The sequence below is a fragment of the Oreochromis aureus genome, linkage group 17 (genome assembly GCF_013358895.1).
Source record: "Oreochromis aureus strain Israel breed Guangdong linkage group 17, ZZ_aureus, whole genome shotgun sequence".
Classification (NCBI taxonomy): domain Eukaryota; kingdom Metazoa; phylum Chordata; class Actinopteri; order Cichliformes; family Cichlidae; genus Oreochromis; species Oreochromis aureus.
The window spans coordinates 34,920,096-34,939,647 of NC_052958.1; the positions used below are offsets into that span (position 1 = coordinate 34,920,096).

Sequence of the window (19,552 nt, forward strand, 5' to 3'; positions counted from 1 at the left end):
CTGTACAAAACTTAACACAAGTATGAAAAAAACTGTTTTTCATAGTTGTTGTTGTTTTTTTTTATTTTAACCACAAAACTGTTTAGTCTGCATCACTGCGTTTTGCAAAGTCTATCGATTGTACGGTCAGGCTTAGCAATGATAACGCACACATGTCGGAGCTCCATATATCGGTTGTTAAGCTTAACGTGGGAATGTTTTGCACACATTCATAGATGAACTTACACACTTGCTTTACGTCTCTGGGATAGCTTGCTCGGAGATGAAATGCCGGTTTGGAAGCATGTAGCAAGGCTCCAAATGCTTTCAGTGTGAAGTATCTCCAGACAGCCAACATGCAAGGAAATGTCTGTCCCCTTCCTGATTGCCTAATTTTTTTGTATGTTTGCCACACTTAAGTGTTTCAGATCATTAAAAATGTAAATATTAGACAACACAAGCAAACACAAAATGCAGTTTCTAAATAAATCCAAGCCTGCATGCAGACTTCCCATGTCTCACTTAAGGTCAGAGTTCATGACTCCACGAAAAGAAAGAGACTGGGCAAAAATGGCGTGCATGGCACATTTCCAAGACAAAAACCATTGCTGAGCAAAAGGAACATGATGGCTCATGTCAGTTTTGCCAGAAAACATCTTCTTGATCACCAAGACTTTTGAGAAAATGCTCTGTTGACTGATGAGACAAAGGTTTACATTTTAGAAAGGTTTGAGTCCCGTTTCATCTAGCGTAAAAGTAACACAGCATTACAGAAAAGGAGTATCATACAAACAGTAAAATAAGGTGGTGGTAGTGTGATGGCCGGGGTCTGTTTTGCTGCCTCGGGGCCTGGAAGACTTGCTGTGGTAAATGGAACCATGAATTCTGTTTTACCAAAATGTCCTGAAGGAAAATGTCCGGCCATCTGTTCATGACCTCAAGCTGAAGCACGGTTCTGTAGCATGCCAATGATCCAAAACACACCAGCAAGTCCACCTCTGAATGACTTAAGAAAAACAAAATGGTAAATGGACTGGTTTTTATATAGTGCTTTTCCACTCTGAGCGCTTTACACAACTTGCCTCATTCACCCAAGCACTTTTTCTAGGCTCTAAGTGCCTTCTATCTAACATTCACAGTCCGATGGCTGCATCAGAGAGCAATATGGGGTTAGTATCTTGCCCAAGGATATTTGGCATGCAGACTGGAGTAAGGTATCGAACAACCAACCTTCCAGTGAGTAGATGACCTGCTCTATCACCTGAGCTACAGACACCCCAAAAATGAAGACTTTGGAGTAACTTAGTCAAAGTCCTGGTGTAAATGTGACATAGGTGCTGTGGTTTATACAGGAAAACCCTCCAATGTGGCTGAATTAGAACAATTCTGCAAAGATGAGTGGGCCAAAATTCCTCCACAGTTCTATAAAAGATTCATTGCTAGTTATCACAAATGTTTGATTGCAGTTGTTGCTGCTAAGGACGAGCCAACCTTTTTCACACAGTGCCGTGTACGTTTGGATTTTTTTCCCCCTCAATAATAAACACTATAATTTAGAAACTGAATTTTGTGTTTACTTTTGTAATCTTTGTATAATAGTTGCATTTACTTGATGACCTGAAACGTTTAAGTGCGACAAACATACAAGAAAAAATAGGAAATCAGGAAGGGTGCAAATAGAGACTTAGACTTAGAGCTTTTTATTGTCATATTGCAGTTTCTTGCACAGCGAAATTGGGTAGCTGGACCACAAAGGTGCTAAAGTAAGAAAAAGAGAAACTGATATACATCGAAGGTGGAAAAATAAATTAATAAATAAATCGAATAAAATAAAAAGCAGTGTATATATATATATACATGTGTGAGTGGAACTATATACATGGTGTATGTGTAGGAAACATTGAAACAGACTGGGATCAAAATAATTGCACTTGAGCCAAAAATATTGCACAGAACATGGAAAGACTGAGATATTGCACATAGATGATCAACAGCAGTGTCAGAGTGGATGTATTGGGGAAGTCTTTACACACTCTTAGTTTCCATTAATAGTTCTGACAGCCCACGGGAAGAAGCTGTTCTTTAGTCTGTTGGTTTTGCACCTGATGGATCTGAGCCTTTTTCCAGAGGGCAGGATGTTGAAGAGGTGGTGGTTAGGATGGAGGTGGTCCTTTATAATTGCCCTGGCTCTGGAGAGACATCTTGAGCTGGCAATTAAGTCCAGGGAGGGGAGTGGACAGCCGATCACCTTCTCTGCAGTTCTGATGATCCTCTGTAGTCTCTTCTTGTCAGCTGTTGTGCAACCAGCGTACCACACAGGGATGGCGTGCACCAGCACACTCTCGATAGTGGCACGGTAGAAGGACACTAGGAGTTCAGTCTGCAGCCTGTTCCATCTCAGAACCCTGAAGAAATGGAGGCGCTGCTGGGCTTTCTTTACTAGGGCTGATGTGTTTGTGGACCAGGATAGGTCCTCGGATATGTGGGTGCCGAGGAACTTAAAGGAGGACACCCTCTCCACATAGTCACCTTTTATGGAGAGGGGGGGAGGATCAGTCCTTGTTTTGCAGAAGTCCATGACCACTTCCTTGGTTTTCTTGGTGTTTAGGGTGAGGTTATTGTAGTTACACCATTCTGACAGCCACTGGACCTCATCCCTGTAGGCGGTGTCATCATCGTTGGTGATGAGCCCCATCAGAGTGGTGTCGTCTGCAAATTTGATGATGATGTTGTAGGGGTGCGTAGGGGTGCAGTCACTGGTGTAGATGGTGTATAATAGTGGACTCAGCACACATCCCTGTGGTGAGCCAGTGCTGAGCGACAGGGTGGATGATTGCTGGTTGCCAACCTTGACTGATTGTGAACGGTCTGTGAGGAAGTTTTGATCCATGCACATGTGGAGGGGGGGAAGTCCAAGTTTACCAGCTTGTCTATAAGAATGTCTGGGATGGTAGTATTGAAGGCCGAGCTGTAATCAACAAAGAGCATCCTTACTGATGTCCCAGGATTCTCCAGGTGATGCAGAGCAGAGTGGAGAGCAGTGGAAATTGCATCCTCTGTGGACCTATTTGCCCTGTAGGCAAACTGGTGGGGGTCGAAGCTGGGTGGGAGGCAGTCCTTTATGTGTTTTAGGACCAGCTTCTCAAAGCACTTTGCAACCACTGGAGTCAGTGCGATGTGTCTGTAGTCACTGAGGCTACTGATGGTGGTGGACTTGGGGACTGGGACTATTGTTGATGATTTCAGGCAGTGAGGGACAGTGGCATGTGTCAGGGAGAGGTTGAATAGTCTGGTGAACACAGGAGCCAGCTGGACGGCACAGGCTTTGAGCACTCTACCAGGTATTCCGTCGGGGCCAGCAGCTTTACTTTTGTGAAAAATACTTTTTCACACCACTGTAAATAACTTACCTCACCAACACTTTTGGGAAGGCATGATGTGGACGGTACCTCACCACGGTCCCCCAAAGAAACATAGACATCCAAAGATATTCCAGACATCTGAGGACTTTAACAGTAAACATCATTTTACTGAGAAATCTTGTAGACACAGAAATTACAATGTGAAGAACATCAGGAAACTAAATATCTTAAAAAGCAGGGAGAACACAAGAAGAGGGTAGGACCACAGACAGTTTATAAAAACTGACACACTTGGGCTAAGCAGGAAATAGGAAGCATAAAACTGAATTGAATTGAATTGAATTGAATTGAAGTGCAGCACAAGAAGTTAAAATATGACACATTGTTTTTAGTCAAAGGACTTTGCAGAAAGTGCAAATAACAGAAAACAAAAACACCAATGAAATTACTATCTCTAATAACCATACAGCTCTTAATCTAATGTGTTCATAAGAGACAATACACATGAAGCGGAAAATAAACTTTGTCTAGGTTTTTTGAGTATTAATAGTATTCATACATGCAGTAAATATTTTCACCCATTGCTCTGCTGAGATCTGCCTCTATGACATTCCTTTAACCTCTTTCTAGATAAAGTATGATGACAGGACAATAAGACTTGGGCCGCAGTCTTCTTTACACAAGGTCCTTCAAATACAGCTGATGCCTTGTGTTATTGTTGTGATTTGATGCTGTCTGCTTTTTATTTTGCACCTTAAACCTGAATCAAATAAAATATTGTTTTAAATTGATCTTACATTTCAAACAACTATTTTCAGAAAATTAAACGTGGCAGATAAGTAGTTTATTTTTTCTACTCAACTTTATTGATGATGTTTTAATTTTCTGCTGTGTTTATATAAGCTGCTCTTTGTCTTTCAGTGTTGGTGGTTATCTTACTTTGGCAGAAGACATTCACAACTGAAATGAATAAGCTCTGACTGCTGACTGGTTATATGGCTTGGATGTAGGTTCATTAACAGACACGTCATCACACCAAACTGTGTTACAACTGTGATGCACTGCTTCTGCTCCTTCCGTCTCTCACTCTCCCTCTGCGTGCTGCGCACATGACCACTGATGTGCTCATTGCCTTTGGGTGTGCTTGATTCTTTCCTCTAGACATCCTGAGGCTGAGTCAGCAGGGAATTTGCTGTATGACTGGTGGTGACTGAGAAAAAGTTCCCTCTTTGTCTCAAAATATGTATTACAGGGGTGGGGAGCTCAAGGCCGCAAGGGCCGGTGTCCTGCAGGTTTTAGATATCACCCTGGGTCAACACACCTGAATCAAATGATTAGTTCATTACCAGGCCTCTGGAGAACTTCAAGACATGTTGAGGAGGTAATTTATCCATTTAAATCAGCTGTGTTGGATCAAGGACACATCTACAACCTGCAGGACACCGGCCCTTGAGGCATCTGTGAGCAATTTCGGAATTGTTTAACATAGATGTAGTTTTATCTTATAAGCTACTTAATAGTTTTGACTGTTGACTGGAGGAACAATAGAAGGGTAACAAGGCAGAAACAAGAACGTAATAATGTAGTAATTTAAATGCATGCCAATAGATGTATGTAATTTCAAACATAAAAAGGTTTTTAAAATGATACAAAATAAAGAAGAAAAACTAAAAAGTACAAGAAAAGGGTGTGTTTCCTGAGGAGGAAGAATGGGGAGCAGAGAGAGGTGGTCAAATTGTCCCAGTTGGGCGAGAGATGTCGCTCTGTAGGCATACTTGATGTTACTGTACAAATGGTCCAGTGTCCTGTTTCCCCTGGTAGGACACTACCATGTTGGCAGAATTTGGGGAGTACAGATTTCAAACATACCTGATTAAAGTCCTCAGGAACAATATGGACACCCTCCACAGTGGCCTCTAAGACCGGTGAGCGGTCACTGTCTATAATTCTACTGTTATGGCACCAACCCTGAAGCACATAAGCACAGAGCTCTATGCCCCTTCCCTTAGAGTCTTTGTTGCCGTCATGGCAGTGTAATGTCCGGCCCGGTACCTCCACTGATGCATCGGGGATGTTTGGACGAAGCCAGGATTCAGCTACAAACAACACTCACAGAAAAAGCAGTTGTAGTAAATCACTGATTGCAGCTCATCTGGTTTGTTTACCAAGGGACCTGGCATTGGTGAGATGGATGGAAGTATGAAATGCATTTATTAAAGTGACTGCATCAGTTAGAGATATTTCTTGAAGGATGGTCAGTCATTAGGTCCTGCTGGCCCAACAAGAAGTGAAGTCATTTTGGATAACATCAGCAATGCCATTCTGATAATTCTCAGTCAAAGCTGAACTTAACTATGCATATTTATTTTCGGGTATTGTTTTAAAAAAAAAAACATGATAGCACTTCATTAATTTGTATTTAGGTCTTTGTTTGTAAGATAAAATCACAAAGTGCTTCACAGAAGCTAGAACATAAAACAACATCAACCAAAGCCAAGTTTAAAAAGATGGGTTTATAACAGTTTTTTAAAATAACTGACAAAGTCTACAGATCTCAAACTCAATGGAAGAGAGTTCCAGAGTCTGGCAGCCACAGAAACAAAGGCTCTGTAGGAGACATGTCACTTGATGATTACCACTTTATTAAGAATTTTCTATTCAGCTTTTACTTATATAGCACCAAATCCCAACAACAGTCACCTCAAGACACTTTATATTGTAAAAGAAAGACATTTATAACACAGACAATCAGACATACAACAATAAGAAGAATAGAAATGCAGCAAAGATTAAAACTAAAAGTGTGTTTGTACTTGGATGTAGTGGGTCTCACTGAACTTCATGCTGGATGCCATCTGAATGTCCTCCTGGGAACCGGAGGAAAAAGTGTGTCTTTGTTTAACTTTTGCCTACTTAGGAGGACATGTTTCAGGAGGATAAGCAGTAAAAAGTTTTTAAAAACTTTCTTTTTGGTCACTGACATTTAATGCATGATAGAAACCCCAGAGCTGACACTAGATGTCACCATTGTTGTCCTCCTGTTAGAACATGTGATACTTTGTTCAATACTGATGGAAAGGTCATTAGATCCAGACACACCGCACAGTATCGTGTCTTTGTTAACAACGTCTCAGCTCCTAAGTGTGTCCCTAGCTGAGAGTTTCCGTTACATTCCTGAACTTGGGACTGAATGGCTTTTGTGTCAGAATCATTTCTCAGTTCATATGTTTCCATTGATTTAAGCCAAATCTGACTTTACACTAACATTTATGGAAGGTTTAAAGAAAACGCCTTAATACAGCTGAGGGCTGTAATTGCAGTGATTTTGCTTAAGGACGCACTATATCAGAGTTCCTTTGTAACATTGGCCTGTACGGAGGTACGGGGTGGAAATGAGACGAAAGCAGCTGAGTGAAAATGTTCAAATATTTTCACTTTCACTTGGCACGCTCCAGCCCTCCTGCTTCCAGCAGTTCTCTTTTCAGCTGCGCGCTCTGCACTTTCCACACCAGTTTAGAGACACAGAGAGCAGAGTGCCACGCAGAGCATCGCTGTGTGAGCGTGTCCCAGGTAGAATTATTGTTATTCTAAGATGATCCTGCTGCTCGCTCTGCTTTCTGTTTTCTCCAGAGAACTGGGTCTGTGCTGGAAGGAGGATGGAGGCTTCACCTTTGATGGAGACATCCGCCAATTCGCCGTAACCTCCAACACGCTTTACATCGCCACAGAGGAGAGGCTGTACCAGCTGAGCCACAACCTGACTCTGATCAACAGTCTGACCCAGAGAGGAATCTTAAAGACCGGAAACCAGCAGGATGATGTGCAGTTTTATCGGGTTTCTGACACAGCTGAGTGGAACGATACTTTCAGCATCAACGTATTGTTGCCTTTCACAAAGAATGACTCTCTGATCAGCTGCGGTGGGACTGGCGATGACTGCGGTCACTGCGAGGTTCTGGACCTGAAGAACATCTCCAACCTTCTGTACAGAGAACAGATCCAGGTGGGGCCTCTGAAGAGCAGCAGCAGGTCTGTCAGCTTTCTGGTGGATGTGAAGAAGAAAACAGAAAATGACACGTATATTCTCACTGCGATACAGAAGAAAGGGACGTTTGAAAAGAGGTGCCCTTCTGATTCCGAAACTATCAACCTTCATAATACAGATAACAAACAGGGTGGAGGTATATTTTCTCTAACTGATGGAGCTTCAGGCACGTCTAGGATTAAAAATAAAGGTGATGTGGAGTTTGTTGACGGGTTTCAGATTAAATCAACCATCTATCTGTTCTCCAACGTGCTCTCAGCTCAAACAAACAGAGTCCGTCTCATTTGGCTCGAAGGCGAAAAAAGCAAAACTGATACACTCAAGTCTCTGCGGGGCGCGACTCTCAGTGTCTCTGACAGTGAAAGCAGCAGACTCGTGGCCTCCTCGGTCATCCCGGGGGAGCAGCCGGTGCTTTGGAGCGGCGTGTTCAGTGTGGATGGAGGAGACACCGACACCGAGCTGATGGTGTTTGACATCAGCCCTGATTACAGCAGGAACACCGACAGAGATCCAGACTTCTACACCTCTGTGCCATCAGAAGTGATGGTGAGAGCTTTTTAAACTCTGATTTAATGGTTGTTCATTTAATCGCTCCAGTATCCTCCTCTGGTCATGCAAAGTTAGCTAAATATCCCTTTAAAATAGAATAAAAGAACTAAAATATGCATTTTAACTACAACAAAAAGAAAGTTTTGTTCTTTTGTGCGTCTTAATAGAGTTATTTATGTAATATCATTTCAGCTGCTGGAAAAATCTCATGTTTGAGCATCATAGACTGAAGAAAGATGAGAGAGCAGTTTAAGACTTTTGTACAATTGGTGATAAAATAATCCATATATTTGTTTCTCCACACATACTATAACAAAAAAATGTGTTATCTATGATCCAGCATAACTATTAAGCCAACTACATAGAGCCCACTCACACCTGGACAAGGGAAAAGGCACGGTCAGGATCCTGTTTCTTGACTTTTCAAGTGCCTTTAATACCATTCGGCCCTGTCTGCTTCAGGAAAAACTAAACAGGATGCAGGTGGACCCCTGCCTGGTTGCTTAGATCTACCTCACTGACAGACCACAGTACGTCAGGCTGAAGGACATCATGTCTGACACTGTGGTCAGCAGCACAGGAGCACCACGGGGAACTGTGCTTTCCCTGCTTCTCTTCACCCTGTACACCTCTGACTTCTGATACAGCTCTGAATTATGCCATATTCAGAAGTTTGCGGACAACAGGGCCATCATGGGGTGTATCTGGGATGATCAGGAAGAGGACTACAGGAGTGTGGTGAGGAACTTTGTCACATGGAGTCACACAAACCACCTGCAACTCAACACCTCAAAGACCAAGGAACTGGTTGTGGACTTCGGGAGGTCCAGAGCAGGTCCACTGCCGGTTTAGATAGAGGGAGAGGAGGTGGAGGTGGTCAACAAGTACAAGTACCTCGGGCTGTGGGTGGACAACAAACTGGACTGGTCATGCAACACAGAGCATCTGTATAAAAAAGGCCAAAGCCGACTGTACTTTCTCAGGAGGCTTAGGTCTTTTAACATCTGCAAGAAGCTCCTGAGGATGTTTTACCAGTCAGTGGTTGCAGGAGTACTGTTCTATGCTGTGGTGTGCTGGGGGAGCAGCACAGCAAAGAAGGACTCATCCAGGCTGGAAAAGCTGATCAGGAAGGCTGGCTCTGTGGTCGGCATGAAGCTGGACACTCTGGTGACAGTGGCAGAGAAAAGGACACTAAAAAAAACTGCTGAACATTATGGACTATTCTGGGCATCTTCTGCACACGGCCATAAACAACCAGAGGAGTCTGTTCAGTGACAGGTTGCTTCTCCCAAAGACAAGAACCAACAGACTTACAAACTCCTTTGTCCCACATGCCATCAAACTGTTTAACTCCTCTCTGGAGGGGAGAGGTAGGGGAAACAGGAGGACAAAGGAGGGGGGAAAAACTAAGCTGTAGTGCCTTTTCACTGTGCAATACTTTTGTTAATAACCAACGGTGCAATAGACTCACAATACTTGAAATGTGCAATTCCCTTGTATTCTTACTCCTATTTATTCTATTTATCCCTTTGTATACTCTGTATTTATATATGTCTCTGTATTTATATATGTGTATATATGGTATATTTCTGCTCACATTCTGTAACTTCTGTTGGTGTTGTGCTATTGGAAACCGAATTTCCCGGAGGAACCCACCTGATCGATTAATAAAGTTTTATCTAATCTAATCTAATCTAATCTAATCTAATCTAATCTAACTGTGGGATGTCCTAATGGCTACACTTCATCTCTGAACCTCATATTTCAAACTAAAATGACAAAATCAAGAAATTCAACTGACTTTGATGACAATGCAGCAACAGACATGCTTCAGTGAGGCTTCAGTACTTTCAGTACTACTGATGTTCAGTTCTTCAGGTCAGTTATTTCTGATGTTTTCCTGTTTCTCAGCCAAAGATCCTCAAACCAAAGGCAGTGATTTTCAGGCAGAGCTACATGACCTCAGTGCTGGCAGTGAGGCAGAGAGGCTGGATGGTTTTCTATATTGGGACAGGAGACGGACAGCTCATTAAGGTTTGTATAAATTATCATACATCAGTTATTATTAACAGAAAGAAATAAAGCTAATGCTCAGTATTTCAGAGCCCATCTAGTAGCAGTAGGGTGTCTATTGAATAAGCTGTTAACTAAACACATTTATTGCATTAACTGTTTAGGAATTACAGCCATTTTTATACACAGGCTGTCATTTTCAGAGTCAGTTGAGGCCTAATTTCGTTATGTCGCAACAGTTCACTGAAAGTCAACGTATTAGGCCTAAAGAAGAGTCAGTGCAAGTAAACAAGGCTGAACAAGCAAAAGCAAGCAGACAGCGAGCAGAGCCTGTAGGAGAGGCCAAATCAACATTCCAGGTCAGGAACATCCAACGAGTCTGAACAAGTACAGAAGACAACCATGTGGATGTTTGCAGCAGTGTTTCATTAGTTTACAGCTACAGAGCATCTTGGAATCCCAAGAACACCCTTGGAGAAGTAGTTCTGTCTTCCTTTATCAAACTGTGAGCTCAAGAGACACCTTCAGGAATGTAACTACGGAAACCATTGTTTACACTCGGGCACAGGAAGACCAGATTAGACCTGGCTGAAAACATCTCAAAGAGGCCCGAAAATCAATATTTGGAGAGAAACAAAGATTTACTGGATGATGAAAAGTGTAAAAGCTCTATAGTTTTGTTTTTAGTGTAAATTCTAACACTTAATATTTTTTTATTGATTGCGTTTGCAACACTTGTGAACTTAATTATATGATTATCAGATTTAGTTTCTTTACATTCTTCCTAGAGTCCCATGTTTTTGAAAGCAAGGTTGTAACTAGATTGATCACTCTCACTGCTTCTTATCTGACATAAACAACCAAACAAAAAAAACCCCACTGAGTACAGAAACAATAGTACAGTCTCTCCTTCTTGTTGTCAGCTGTCTGTGGACAGGAAGTATCACGCTGCCTGTCCCACGGTGCTCTACAGGACCAGTGATGACCGCAAAGTGTTTCTCAAATTACATCTGGATCCAGTGGATCATAAACATGTGTATGTGCCATTTAGAAACCAGGTACTTATATTATTTACTGATTATCTTAATGTCACATGTACCTGTGCTGCATTTTAAAGTGTTTGTTGTTCTAGATGAAGCGAGTTCCTGTGTCAAACTGCAGCACGTACACAAATGTGCAGGAGTGTTGGTCTGCACAGGATCCATACTGTGGTTGGTGTGGCTCTAAAAGCAGGTGAGAGAAACAACTTCTGTAGCTGACTTCTTCAAACAATTCTGGACTTGGTGATCATTTCTTCTTCTTCTCCTAGCTGCACATTTGAAGATGACTGCACAGATTCAGACTGGCTGTCCATTCCTGATGAGTCCCAACACAAAATGATTTCCCACAAAGTTGAAAAGGACACAAACGGACAGGTACAGCTTACAAACACACTCGGGACTGTAATCATTTCTGGTTTTCATTTATTGTTCATTTGTGATCTTCATTTTCAGATTTTATTAAAAATCCACACACACCTGACTGTGGGCCAGGAAGGGCCGTCTAACTTTGCCTGTCACTTCGCTGCAACGTCCGGCTCGATTTGTGCTTCGAATAACCCTCCTCCACAGTTCCCACACTGCACCTGCATCCTGTCTGATCGTACACTTCCTGTTGATGGTCAGTGATAGATAATTCCAGGAATAAAATACTTCACAACAAACGTTATTTATTGATTTGGAGTATTTGCCAAAACAAGAAAACTGAATCAGAAATATTAATGACAGAGCTACTCTGACTGATGAAATATTCTTTACCAGCTGACAAATTCTACCTGTTTATTATTATAGTGGTGCAGCTCATCCAAACATATATATTTGTAATAGTAGAGACTTTGACACTTATAAGGTTTTTTTTTTTTATTTTTTTAATTTACAGGTCTGCATGTCACAGTAAAATTCAGACTTGGGACATCACAACTGTCAGAACAACTGAGGTTAAACAACTGCTCTAACATGAGTGGACCACCAAGTTTCATGTTGTAAGTCCATAAATACCAGAAATTATTCAACGACTCAGACTGTGGACAGACTAAAAGACTAAAGTGCATCTGATGTGATTAACAGAAAGATCAGACAATCAAGTCGCAGTTAGAAATCAAAGAGAATGAAACCTTCTTGATGAAAGCTAGAAAAGTTGAATATTTGAGTGAAACTGTACGGACAGGATGGACAAGAGATGAGTGGTCTTGTTGTGGGAAGTCTTTATGCAGGTTTATTTCAGGGGAGCAAAGCCATGAGTTACAAGTGTTTACAAGTAAGCACTTGTAATGTGCTGTGGCCCGGAGCTTACTTGAAAACATATTTCCATTATTACATGTTCTTGGCAGTCAGCACAGTAAACTCATACAGCTTCCTCAGTTCAGCAGAGTTTGGTTCAGTAGAACTTCTTGGCTGAACATCAGCTCTCTTCTTGTTATTCATTCAGGATGACTCAGACTGAATGTTTCTGTTTCTGCATGAGAAGTATGGCAGTCTCTTTTCATTCCTCTCATTTCCCAAACTGCATGTAGTTGATTCCTCTCCTCGACTCCTTTCCTTGGCATCTTGGTCCCTCCTACCAGCTGTGGCAGCAGAGGAAATGAGGAAGAGAGATATTTAACAAAATAAGACATCCTGTCAGTTGAGACATAAATGAATCATAAAGAACTTTAGCGACTGTGGCTGAAGAATAAGAACTGCTTTAGTGCAGAATGGATCGACTGGGCTGACACGCAGTTTTCCTCGAGAAGTGGGTGGAGAGCAGGCAGGTGGGGTGAGTGTGTGTGTTCGGAGGTCCAGGTGGTTATGAGTAGGAAAAAAACCAGCTTTGCCCATTCTCCCCTTCATGTGCTCCTTTTTTCCTGATGGTGCTTTTTTGTGCTCATCTCACTCCTCTGTTTTCTGTTCAGGTGTCGGCAGTGTGTCAAAGCTGGTTGTGGATGGAGCAAAAACAGCTGTTCCTGGGCTAACCAAGGAGAGACTGATGTACTAATGACTGATTTTATGGATTTTCTTACTTCATATCAGTCTGTGTGCTACATTATTTTAAATTCATCACTCAACTTTTTAACATTCAGAAAGAAACATGGGCTTAATGGTAGAAAACGACATTTTTTAGTAAAGGCCAGACATGCTAAGAAAAACACAATTACTGAGCAAAATTCTTACTGATTAACTTATTTTGACTGTGACATTTTCAAGTATTTATTGCTTCATCAATAAAATGATTTGCATGTTTAGTTTATAAAAAATGACAATACCTTTATTAGCAGTTTCCCTCTTTTTGAACTAAGATAATGTTAGCCACAACAGGTCCTAGATCAGTTCTGATAGATTACAGTGCTATGTACATGCTAAGTGCTGAATCCCTCCCCTCCTGCAGGACAGAGTTTGCCACAAGTTGGAGTCTGGGAAGAGCTTCTCTGTGAGTCTGATCCTCATTGTTCCTCTGACACCTAATCCACATCCAGTATAATGTCAGCAGAAAGAAATTAAATGATCTGATTATTTTTGTGTCTTACTGTCAGATCCCAGAGATCTCCTCCATCACTCCCAGTGTGCTGTCTTTCTATGGGACAAACCATGCAGTATTATTAGGTCGTAACCTTGGTGATGTGACAGGAGTGAGGATCCAGACGCACGCTGACTGTACTCCAAAAGAGTGAGTCACTGTACACATAACTAAGACGATGCTGGGAAATGACGAATTAAAGAGCAGATTTTAATCCAGGGGAACACCACCCATTTTACAAACCGACATATTCTATAATTTAACTTTGACAGGTCAATTCTTAAATGGTTAACAGTGTGTTTTATAAAATACTAACAAATCCAGAATATTTACAATAAGAATAAACAGGGTTTACGGCCTGCGGTGAAACTCTTATTTTGTCAGTCTCCCTTTACACAAAACAAAAATAAAATTTAAATAAAGAAACAAAAGAAGAAATTAGTAAAAATAAAACAACAAGTTTTGTCTGTTTTCAGGTTTTCTGCATATCATGGTGATGTCATTGAGTCTGTGTGTCTTTGCTCAGGTCTCCTGTTTGGGGCAACACTGGTATCAGTCTGACGTTCCACATTCCCAGCACACATCTGAAAGGTGTGGCCAACGTATGCGTTCTCCTCCCAGATGGTAGTTGCCATGGTGACGCTAACATCACTTACCGCTCTTCGCCATCCTGTGGCAACATCACTCCAAGCAGCAGCTGGATGAGGTAAGATTAGTTTTGAACAAAACATTAGTGACAGCTGCTGATCGTAGATCCAGAACTTCCAGCAGCTAATGTCACAGAAAGAGTTTAAACTCAAACTTTGCAGTACTGGATGATTAAAAGGAACTAGTGCTGATAATTGTTTTGAGGAGGAGGTCACCTCTGACTAAATTCAGCTTAGTTTTTAGAACCAACCTATCAAATAGAACCAAATTAACAACCATACAATATCTGCAACACATTTAATGTGACATATGGAGAGCACTGTCTCTAAGAAATTATCTTCTGAGAAGTGCAATAAAAAACCTGATAAATCAAAATGATAATCATCTGCAGTTCATTTAAACAGGGAGTCTCCCTGAGGCAATAAAGGCTGATAGTAAAGGTGGTGTTAATGATCCAAATCTAAAACTACTTTAGTCTTATTTATTTATCACAAATATAACATGTTAGTGGGAAAGAATATAGACAGATGGATATTTTTCTGCTCCATCAAGCAATAAGCTTATCGTCACACCTTTATTGAGCTCTGCTGGTTTTCTGCTATAATGCTGTAAATCTTTCTTCCATTCAGAAATGATGCAGCATCATGCCTCATCATTTATATTCTCAAGTAAACTCTTAAAGAATCCCACTGTGATCCTTTCATGCTTTGACCTTTATAGCTACAAAGCTAAATTTGTTGTTTTAGTCCATCAGACACTTTGGTTTGCATCAGAACATAACAACTAGGTCATCCTCAGAGGATGACTCATTATACTCTAGTGTATAGAAATCTCTTAAACCTGCGATGGGAGCCACTGCAGTACGGTTTTACCATTACACTGAGGTGTCATAAGAATTCTTTCTCTGTGATCAAGAGGCTTTCATACTCTCTGCTCTGCATAAATGCTGCTCTGTGTTTGGCAGTGGGAAGAGAAAGCTCACACTCATGGGGTCTCACCTGGACCTTGTTGAAGGGGTCGTACACAGCCACGACGAGCAGGACATCAAGCTTCCCATCAACAGCAGCTATCAGGTCTGCAGACACACACAGTGTAAATGGGATTGTTGTTACACATCAAATATATCATTTTACATAATATGTCTTTCTCTGGTTGATTTACAGAGGTAAAGATGTCATGGTTCAAACTTTCACATTTTAAAATGTTCAAAATGTTGGCTGATTTCAACATGAAAGCAGAACACATTCAGACTAGATGTGTTTTTAAATGCCAGCTCAAACAAACGTTTGTTCATCATTTTAAAAGATAATAGGATGAACACTAGTGAACGATGATTACTAAAGCACTGATGTTAAATGAATGAACAAATAAACAATGAACTAACGTTAAAGCAAGATTCAGTGTTTGAGAAGACAAATGAATGTGCTCCACTACGAGGTTTTCTATTCATTTGTACACACCCTTGTTGCTGGGTTTTAGTCAACTTAAAAAATGAGATCCTGACAAATAATTTCAAAACTGTTCTTATCTTTAACTCTAACCTGTACAATATAATTTCAAAACCAACTAACCAAGTATATTTTAAAAAATACAATTTTTTAAAATATATTTAAAAAACATAATGAAACATGCAATTAGTAAGTGTGCACAAAGTTAGTTAGCCCAATACTTTGTGGAAGCGCCTTTTGATTAATCAGAGGATTGGGTCTCTCAGCATGGTATATCTGACTTGCCCATTCTTACTTGCTCTAAATGTGTAAAATTGTGAGAGCATGTGCACAGGCATGCAGGCAACACACACATGTAAAGGAAGCACTTAAAACATGCGGTTATCCTAATTGGGCGTTCATAAAGTCAGCAAAGAGGCACAGAAAAGAAGATCAGACACCAGCGAGGGAGGATAAGAAAGACAGACGCAACAACGTTGTCATCCCCTATGTAGCCGGTGTATCAGAAAAACTCAGGAGAGTTTTCTCCAAGCACGACATCCCAGTGTACTTCAGACCCAGCAACACACTCAGACAAAAACTGGTTCACCCGAAAGACAAAACTCCAAAACACAAACTTAACAACGTGGTGTATGCTGTACAGTGCAGCGAGGAATGCCCGGACCTCTACATTGGAGAGACCAAATAGCCACTTCACAAGCGTAACACATAGAAGAGCCACCTCCACAGGACAAGACTCAGCAGTTCATCTGCATCTAAAGGTCAAAGGTCACTCTTTCGAGGATGCCAATGTTCACATTTTGGACAGAGAGGACAGATGGTTTGAAAGAGGAGTGAAAGAAGCCATCTATGTCCACTGTGAGCGACCATCTTTGAACAGAGGCGGTGGTTTACGACACCAACTGTCTGCCATCTATAATCCAGTCTTGAGTTCCCTCCCCAGACGCCTTAACGCCCACTCACATCCTGGGCCATCTGACCTCAGGAAATTGCATGATAAGGTGGGGCCAGGTTTCACAATGAGCTCACCCGAAACCCTGGCTGATTGGGACCCACACCCATTTTCACACCTTGGCTCAGGTGATTAGAGGATCATCAGGGGGTCCTTTTGTCCCTCTTTGGGGGGATACTCCCACTGGGTTTAAATCTGGGACTCTCCGCCATTTGACCTTAGAACTGAAGAAGCTTCTCGGATGAGAGGTGAAACGTCTTCAAGCAACTTAAAGAAGTCCAGACACTTTTCTTTGCAAATAATCAGGCCCCATCTTATCTCAAAGACCTCATCGTACCATATCACCCCAATAGAGCACTTTGCGCTCAGACTATTGATTCATAGGGTATTTAAAAGTAGAATGCGAGGCAGAGCCTTCAGCTTTCAGGCTCCTTCTCTGTGGAACCAGCTCAAAGTTTGGATTCAGGAGACAGACACCCTCTCTACTTTTAAGATTAGGCTTAAATCTTTCCTTTTTGATGAAGCTTATAGTTAGGGCTGGATGAGGTGACCCTGAATCCTCTAGTTATGCTGTAATAGGCCCAGGCTGCTGGGGGATTCCCATGATTCACTGTGAGTGTTTGCTTTTTCACTCTATATATGTTTATAAACCACTCTGCATTTAATCATTAGTTATTATTAGTCTCATGCCTTCTTCCACAGTGTGTCTGTGTCCTGTCTTCCTTTTCTCACCCCCAACCAGACCAACATGTCAGATGGCTGCCCCTCCCTGAGCTTGGCTCTGCTATTATTTTTTTCCTGTTAAAAGGAAGTTTTGAATGTTCTGTTGAATTTAGGTCTGGACTCCTTAAGGTTTGGGACTGATATATTTTCAACAAAAAAAGGAAGAGAAATGAAAACAAACTTGAGTCAGACACTTGTTATAGCGGTATATTGTAGCACAGTTTAATTGTGTGTGTGTGTGTGTGTGTGTGTGTGTGTGTGTGTGTGTGTGTGTGTGTGTGTGTGTGTGTGCTTTTCAGGTCATGGTAGCTCCTGTACTAAAGAATTAGTGCTCTACTATACTTAAAAAATAGCATCACTTAAGCATCTCATCCAGACATTGACTGTATAACACTCCTTGCAGAGTCTCAGCTATGACGCACCTGCAGCTGAAAACACTTCGATGATTTCTAGCAGCACTGTGTTACTAAAAGCAGCCAATGAAACTTTAGCCTGCTCTTTAAACATCACCTACTATCCAGAGCCTGAGTTTACCAGCTTCACAGCCATAAGGACAGGAAACAATGTCCGCATCACCTTAAAGGTAACATTGTTTCTTTTGCTTTTTTTGTCACATGTACAAACAGGAGTTCCTTAAAGGTCAAACTTTGTTTCTGTTGTTTTAGAAAAAGTCAGACAAACTGGAGATGTCAAAAGACGAGTTATCAGTGTGGGGCGTTCAAGACAAACAGGAATACGGTTGTATCCTGGAGGCCAAAGAAACCAGTAAAGACACTGACTCCTTCAGCTGTGAGATTAAAGGGCTACCCAACACACGATTCCAAAAGTTAAAGGTAAATCTTTCTTTTAAGCTATAGGCAACACTTTCATAGAGATACATTTGTTGTGATAATAGGTCCAACATTATAGCAATTGTGTTACCATACAAAGTGCACAAAATATATTTCTGATATTATTTTAAATGACTGTTTTCAAAAAATAATGCTATAAATACTTTATTGAACTTCAATACACAATCAACATAAAACAAAACAAAAATGATCAAATGAGTCTGTGGTGAGAATAGCAAAAGTTTTGAGTAGAAGCTTTAAACTTGTATCAAGTCCAAAAACATCTATTAAAACAGCATTTTTTAAACAGTTATGTTCAAATTGTGATATTTCCTTCAGAATAGTTCTGTTGCTCTGGTGAGACTTCCCTCTGTGAAATGCTTTTTTGTGTTTTCTAGATAAAGTATGGTGACAAGACAATAAGCCTCAGTGATTCTTCATCACACCGTGTCTCTCCAATACTGCTTTCCCTGCTGATAATTGGACATATTGCCAGTGAGTTGTGTTGACATATTGGCTTTTTCTTTAAACCCTGAACAAATTTCAATAGATTATGTAGTACAATTTCTGGAGACCTTTTCTACTCCAACTTGACAGCGTTCTAGTTTTTCTGCTCAGGTTAAATTGGTTACTGTTTGGCTTTTTGTGTTGGTGGCTATCTGTCTATGGCGGAAGAGACGCCCAGGGAGATGAATGGATTTTGACCAATGATGCCCCTCTCTGTGTTCAAGTGTTTTCATGTTATGTCTATTTGATTATTAAATCACTTTGATAAATAAATCTTCCTTGTTTAAAAATGTGCCATGGTGTGTTCTCCCTCTGTTTGTGACTTCTTGATGTCTTTTTTTAATAAAAATTATTTTTTTTAAAAAATACACCAAATATAATAATATACACCAGAATCTCATTATAGCTTTGGAGTATGCTTGTGCTCAACATCCCACAAATAATTCAAATTTCAAGAGAATTTTGTGGGAAGACATAATTAAATACCAATCAAATATATATATATATATATATATATATATATATATAGATAGATATATATAGATATATATATACGAGTACAGCATTCTTTATTTCTATTAAATATCCTAAAAATGACCTACTGTACCTTAAACACAAGTGAAGTTGGAAGTAACTTAAACACTTTGAATTCATGTGCCAGGTCACCAAAGAGTTATTTATTCCTTCCCATATTTTGGTTAATCGGTAACCTCACAATTCAGGCATAATTTCAGGCCGTTGCCCTTGTGATAGTATAAATTTGCATTTTAGTTGTTTTATGTAATTTCTTTTTCATATATTTTGGAAGCGGGCATTGATGTAAATTCCTTCCACAATGCAAATAAAGGCTTCTCCCTAGTGTTTAATTATTTTGCATAGTGTATAGCGTGTTGTTATTTTATAAAATCACTTTTTTTTATTACAGCTGGAACCGTGTATTTAAAATAAATACATATGTTTGTCAG

The 19,552-nt window shown here is 40.7% G+C and overlaps 1 protein-coding gene across 2 annotated transcripts; it reads left to right on the plus strand.

Annotated features, from left to right (window-relative positions):
* The first annotated feature begins 4,303 nt into the window (after positions 1 to 4,303).
* On the plus strand, positions 4,304 to 18,881 carry LOC116329352 (plexin-C1-like). 2 transcript variants are annotated; one of them, XM_039601564.1, is made up of 16 exons: positions 4,304 to 4,347; positions 6,972 to 7,932; positions 9,847 to 9,969; positions 10,872 to 11,006; positions 11,081 to 11,181; positions 11,258 to 11,363; positions 11,442 to 11,607; positions 11,866 to 11,968; positions 12,878 to 12,953; positions 13,351 to 13,392; positions 13,496 to 13,629; positions 14,006 to 14,185; positions 15,092 to 15,200; positions 17,654 to 17,833; positions 17,916 to 18,083; positions 18,479 to 18,881. In XM_039601564.1, the coding sequence occupies exons 1-16, from the start codon at positions 4,337 to 4,339 to the stop codon at positions 18,587 to 18,589; spliced, it is 2,706 nt and encodes a 901-aa protein (XP_039457498.1). In that variant the 5' UTR covers positions 4,304 to 4,336; the 3' UTR covers positions 18,590 to 18,881. The 2 variants fall into 2 exon arrangements, with proteins under 2 accessions (XP_039457498.1, XP_039457497.1); XM_039601563.1 differs by lacking the exon at positions 4,304 to 4,347 and having other exon boundaries at positions 6,734 to 7,932.
* Positions 18,882 to 19,552: the final 671 nt, after the last annotated feature.

What these genes read in the sequence shown, in the direction of transcription:
- LOC116329352 (XM_039601563.1), top strand. Translation starts at nt 6,934, where the DNA reads ATGATCCTGCTGCTCGCTCTGCTTTCTGTTTTCTCCAGAGAACTGGGT. An exon ending in CCAAGCAGCAGCTGGATGAG is followed by an intron (nt 14,186 to 15,091) that starts GTAAGATTAGTT and finishes TGTGTTTGGCAG; the next exon opens with TGGGAAGAGAAAGCTCACAC. An exon ending in CCATCAACAGCAGCTATCAG is followed by an intron (nt 15,201 to 17,653) that starts GTCTGCAGACAC and finishes CACTCCTTGCAG; the next exon opens with AGTCTCAGCTATGACGCACC.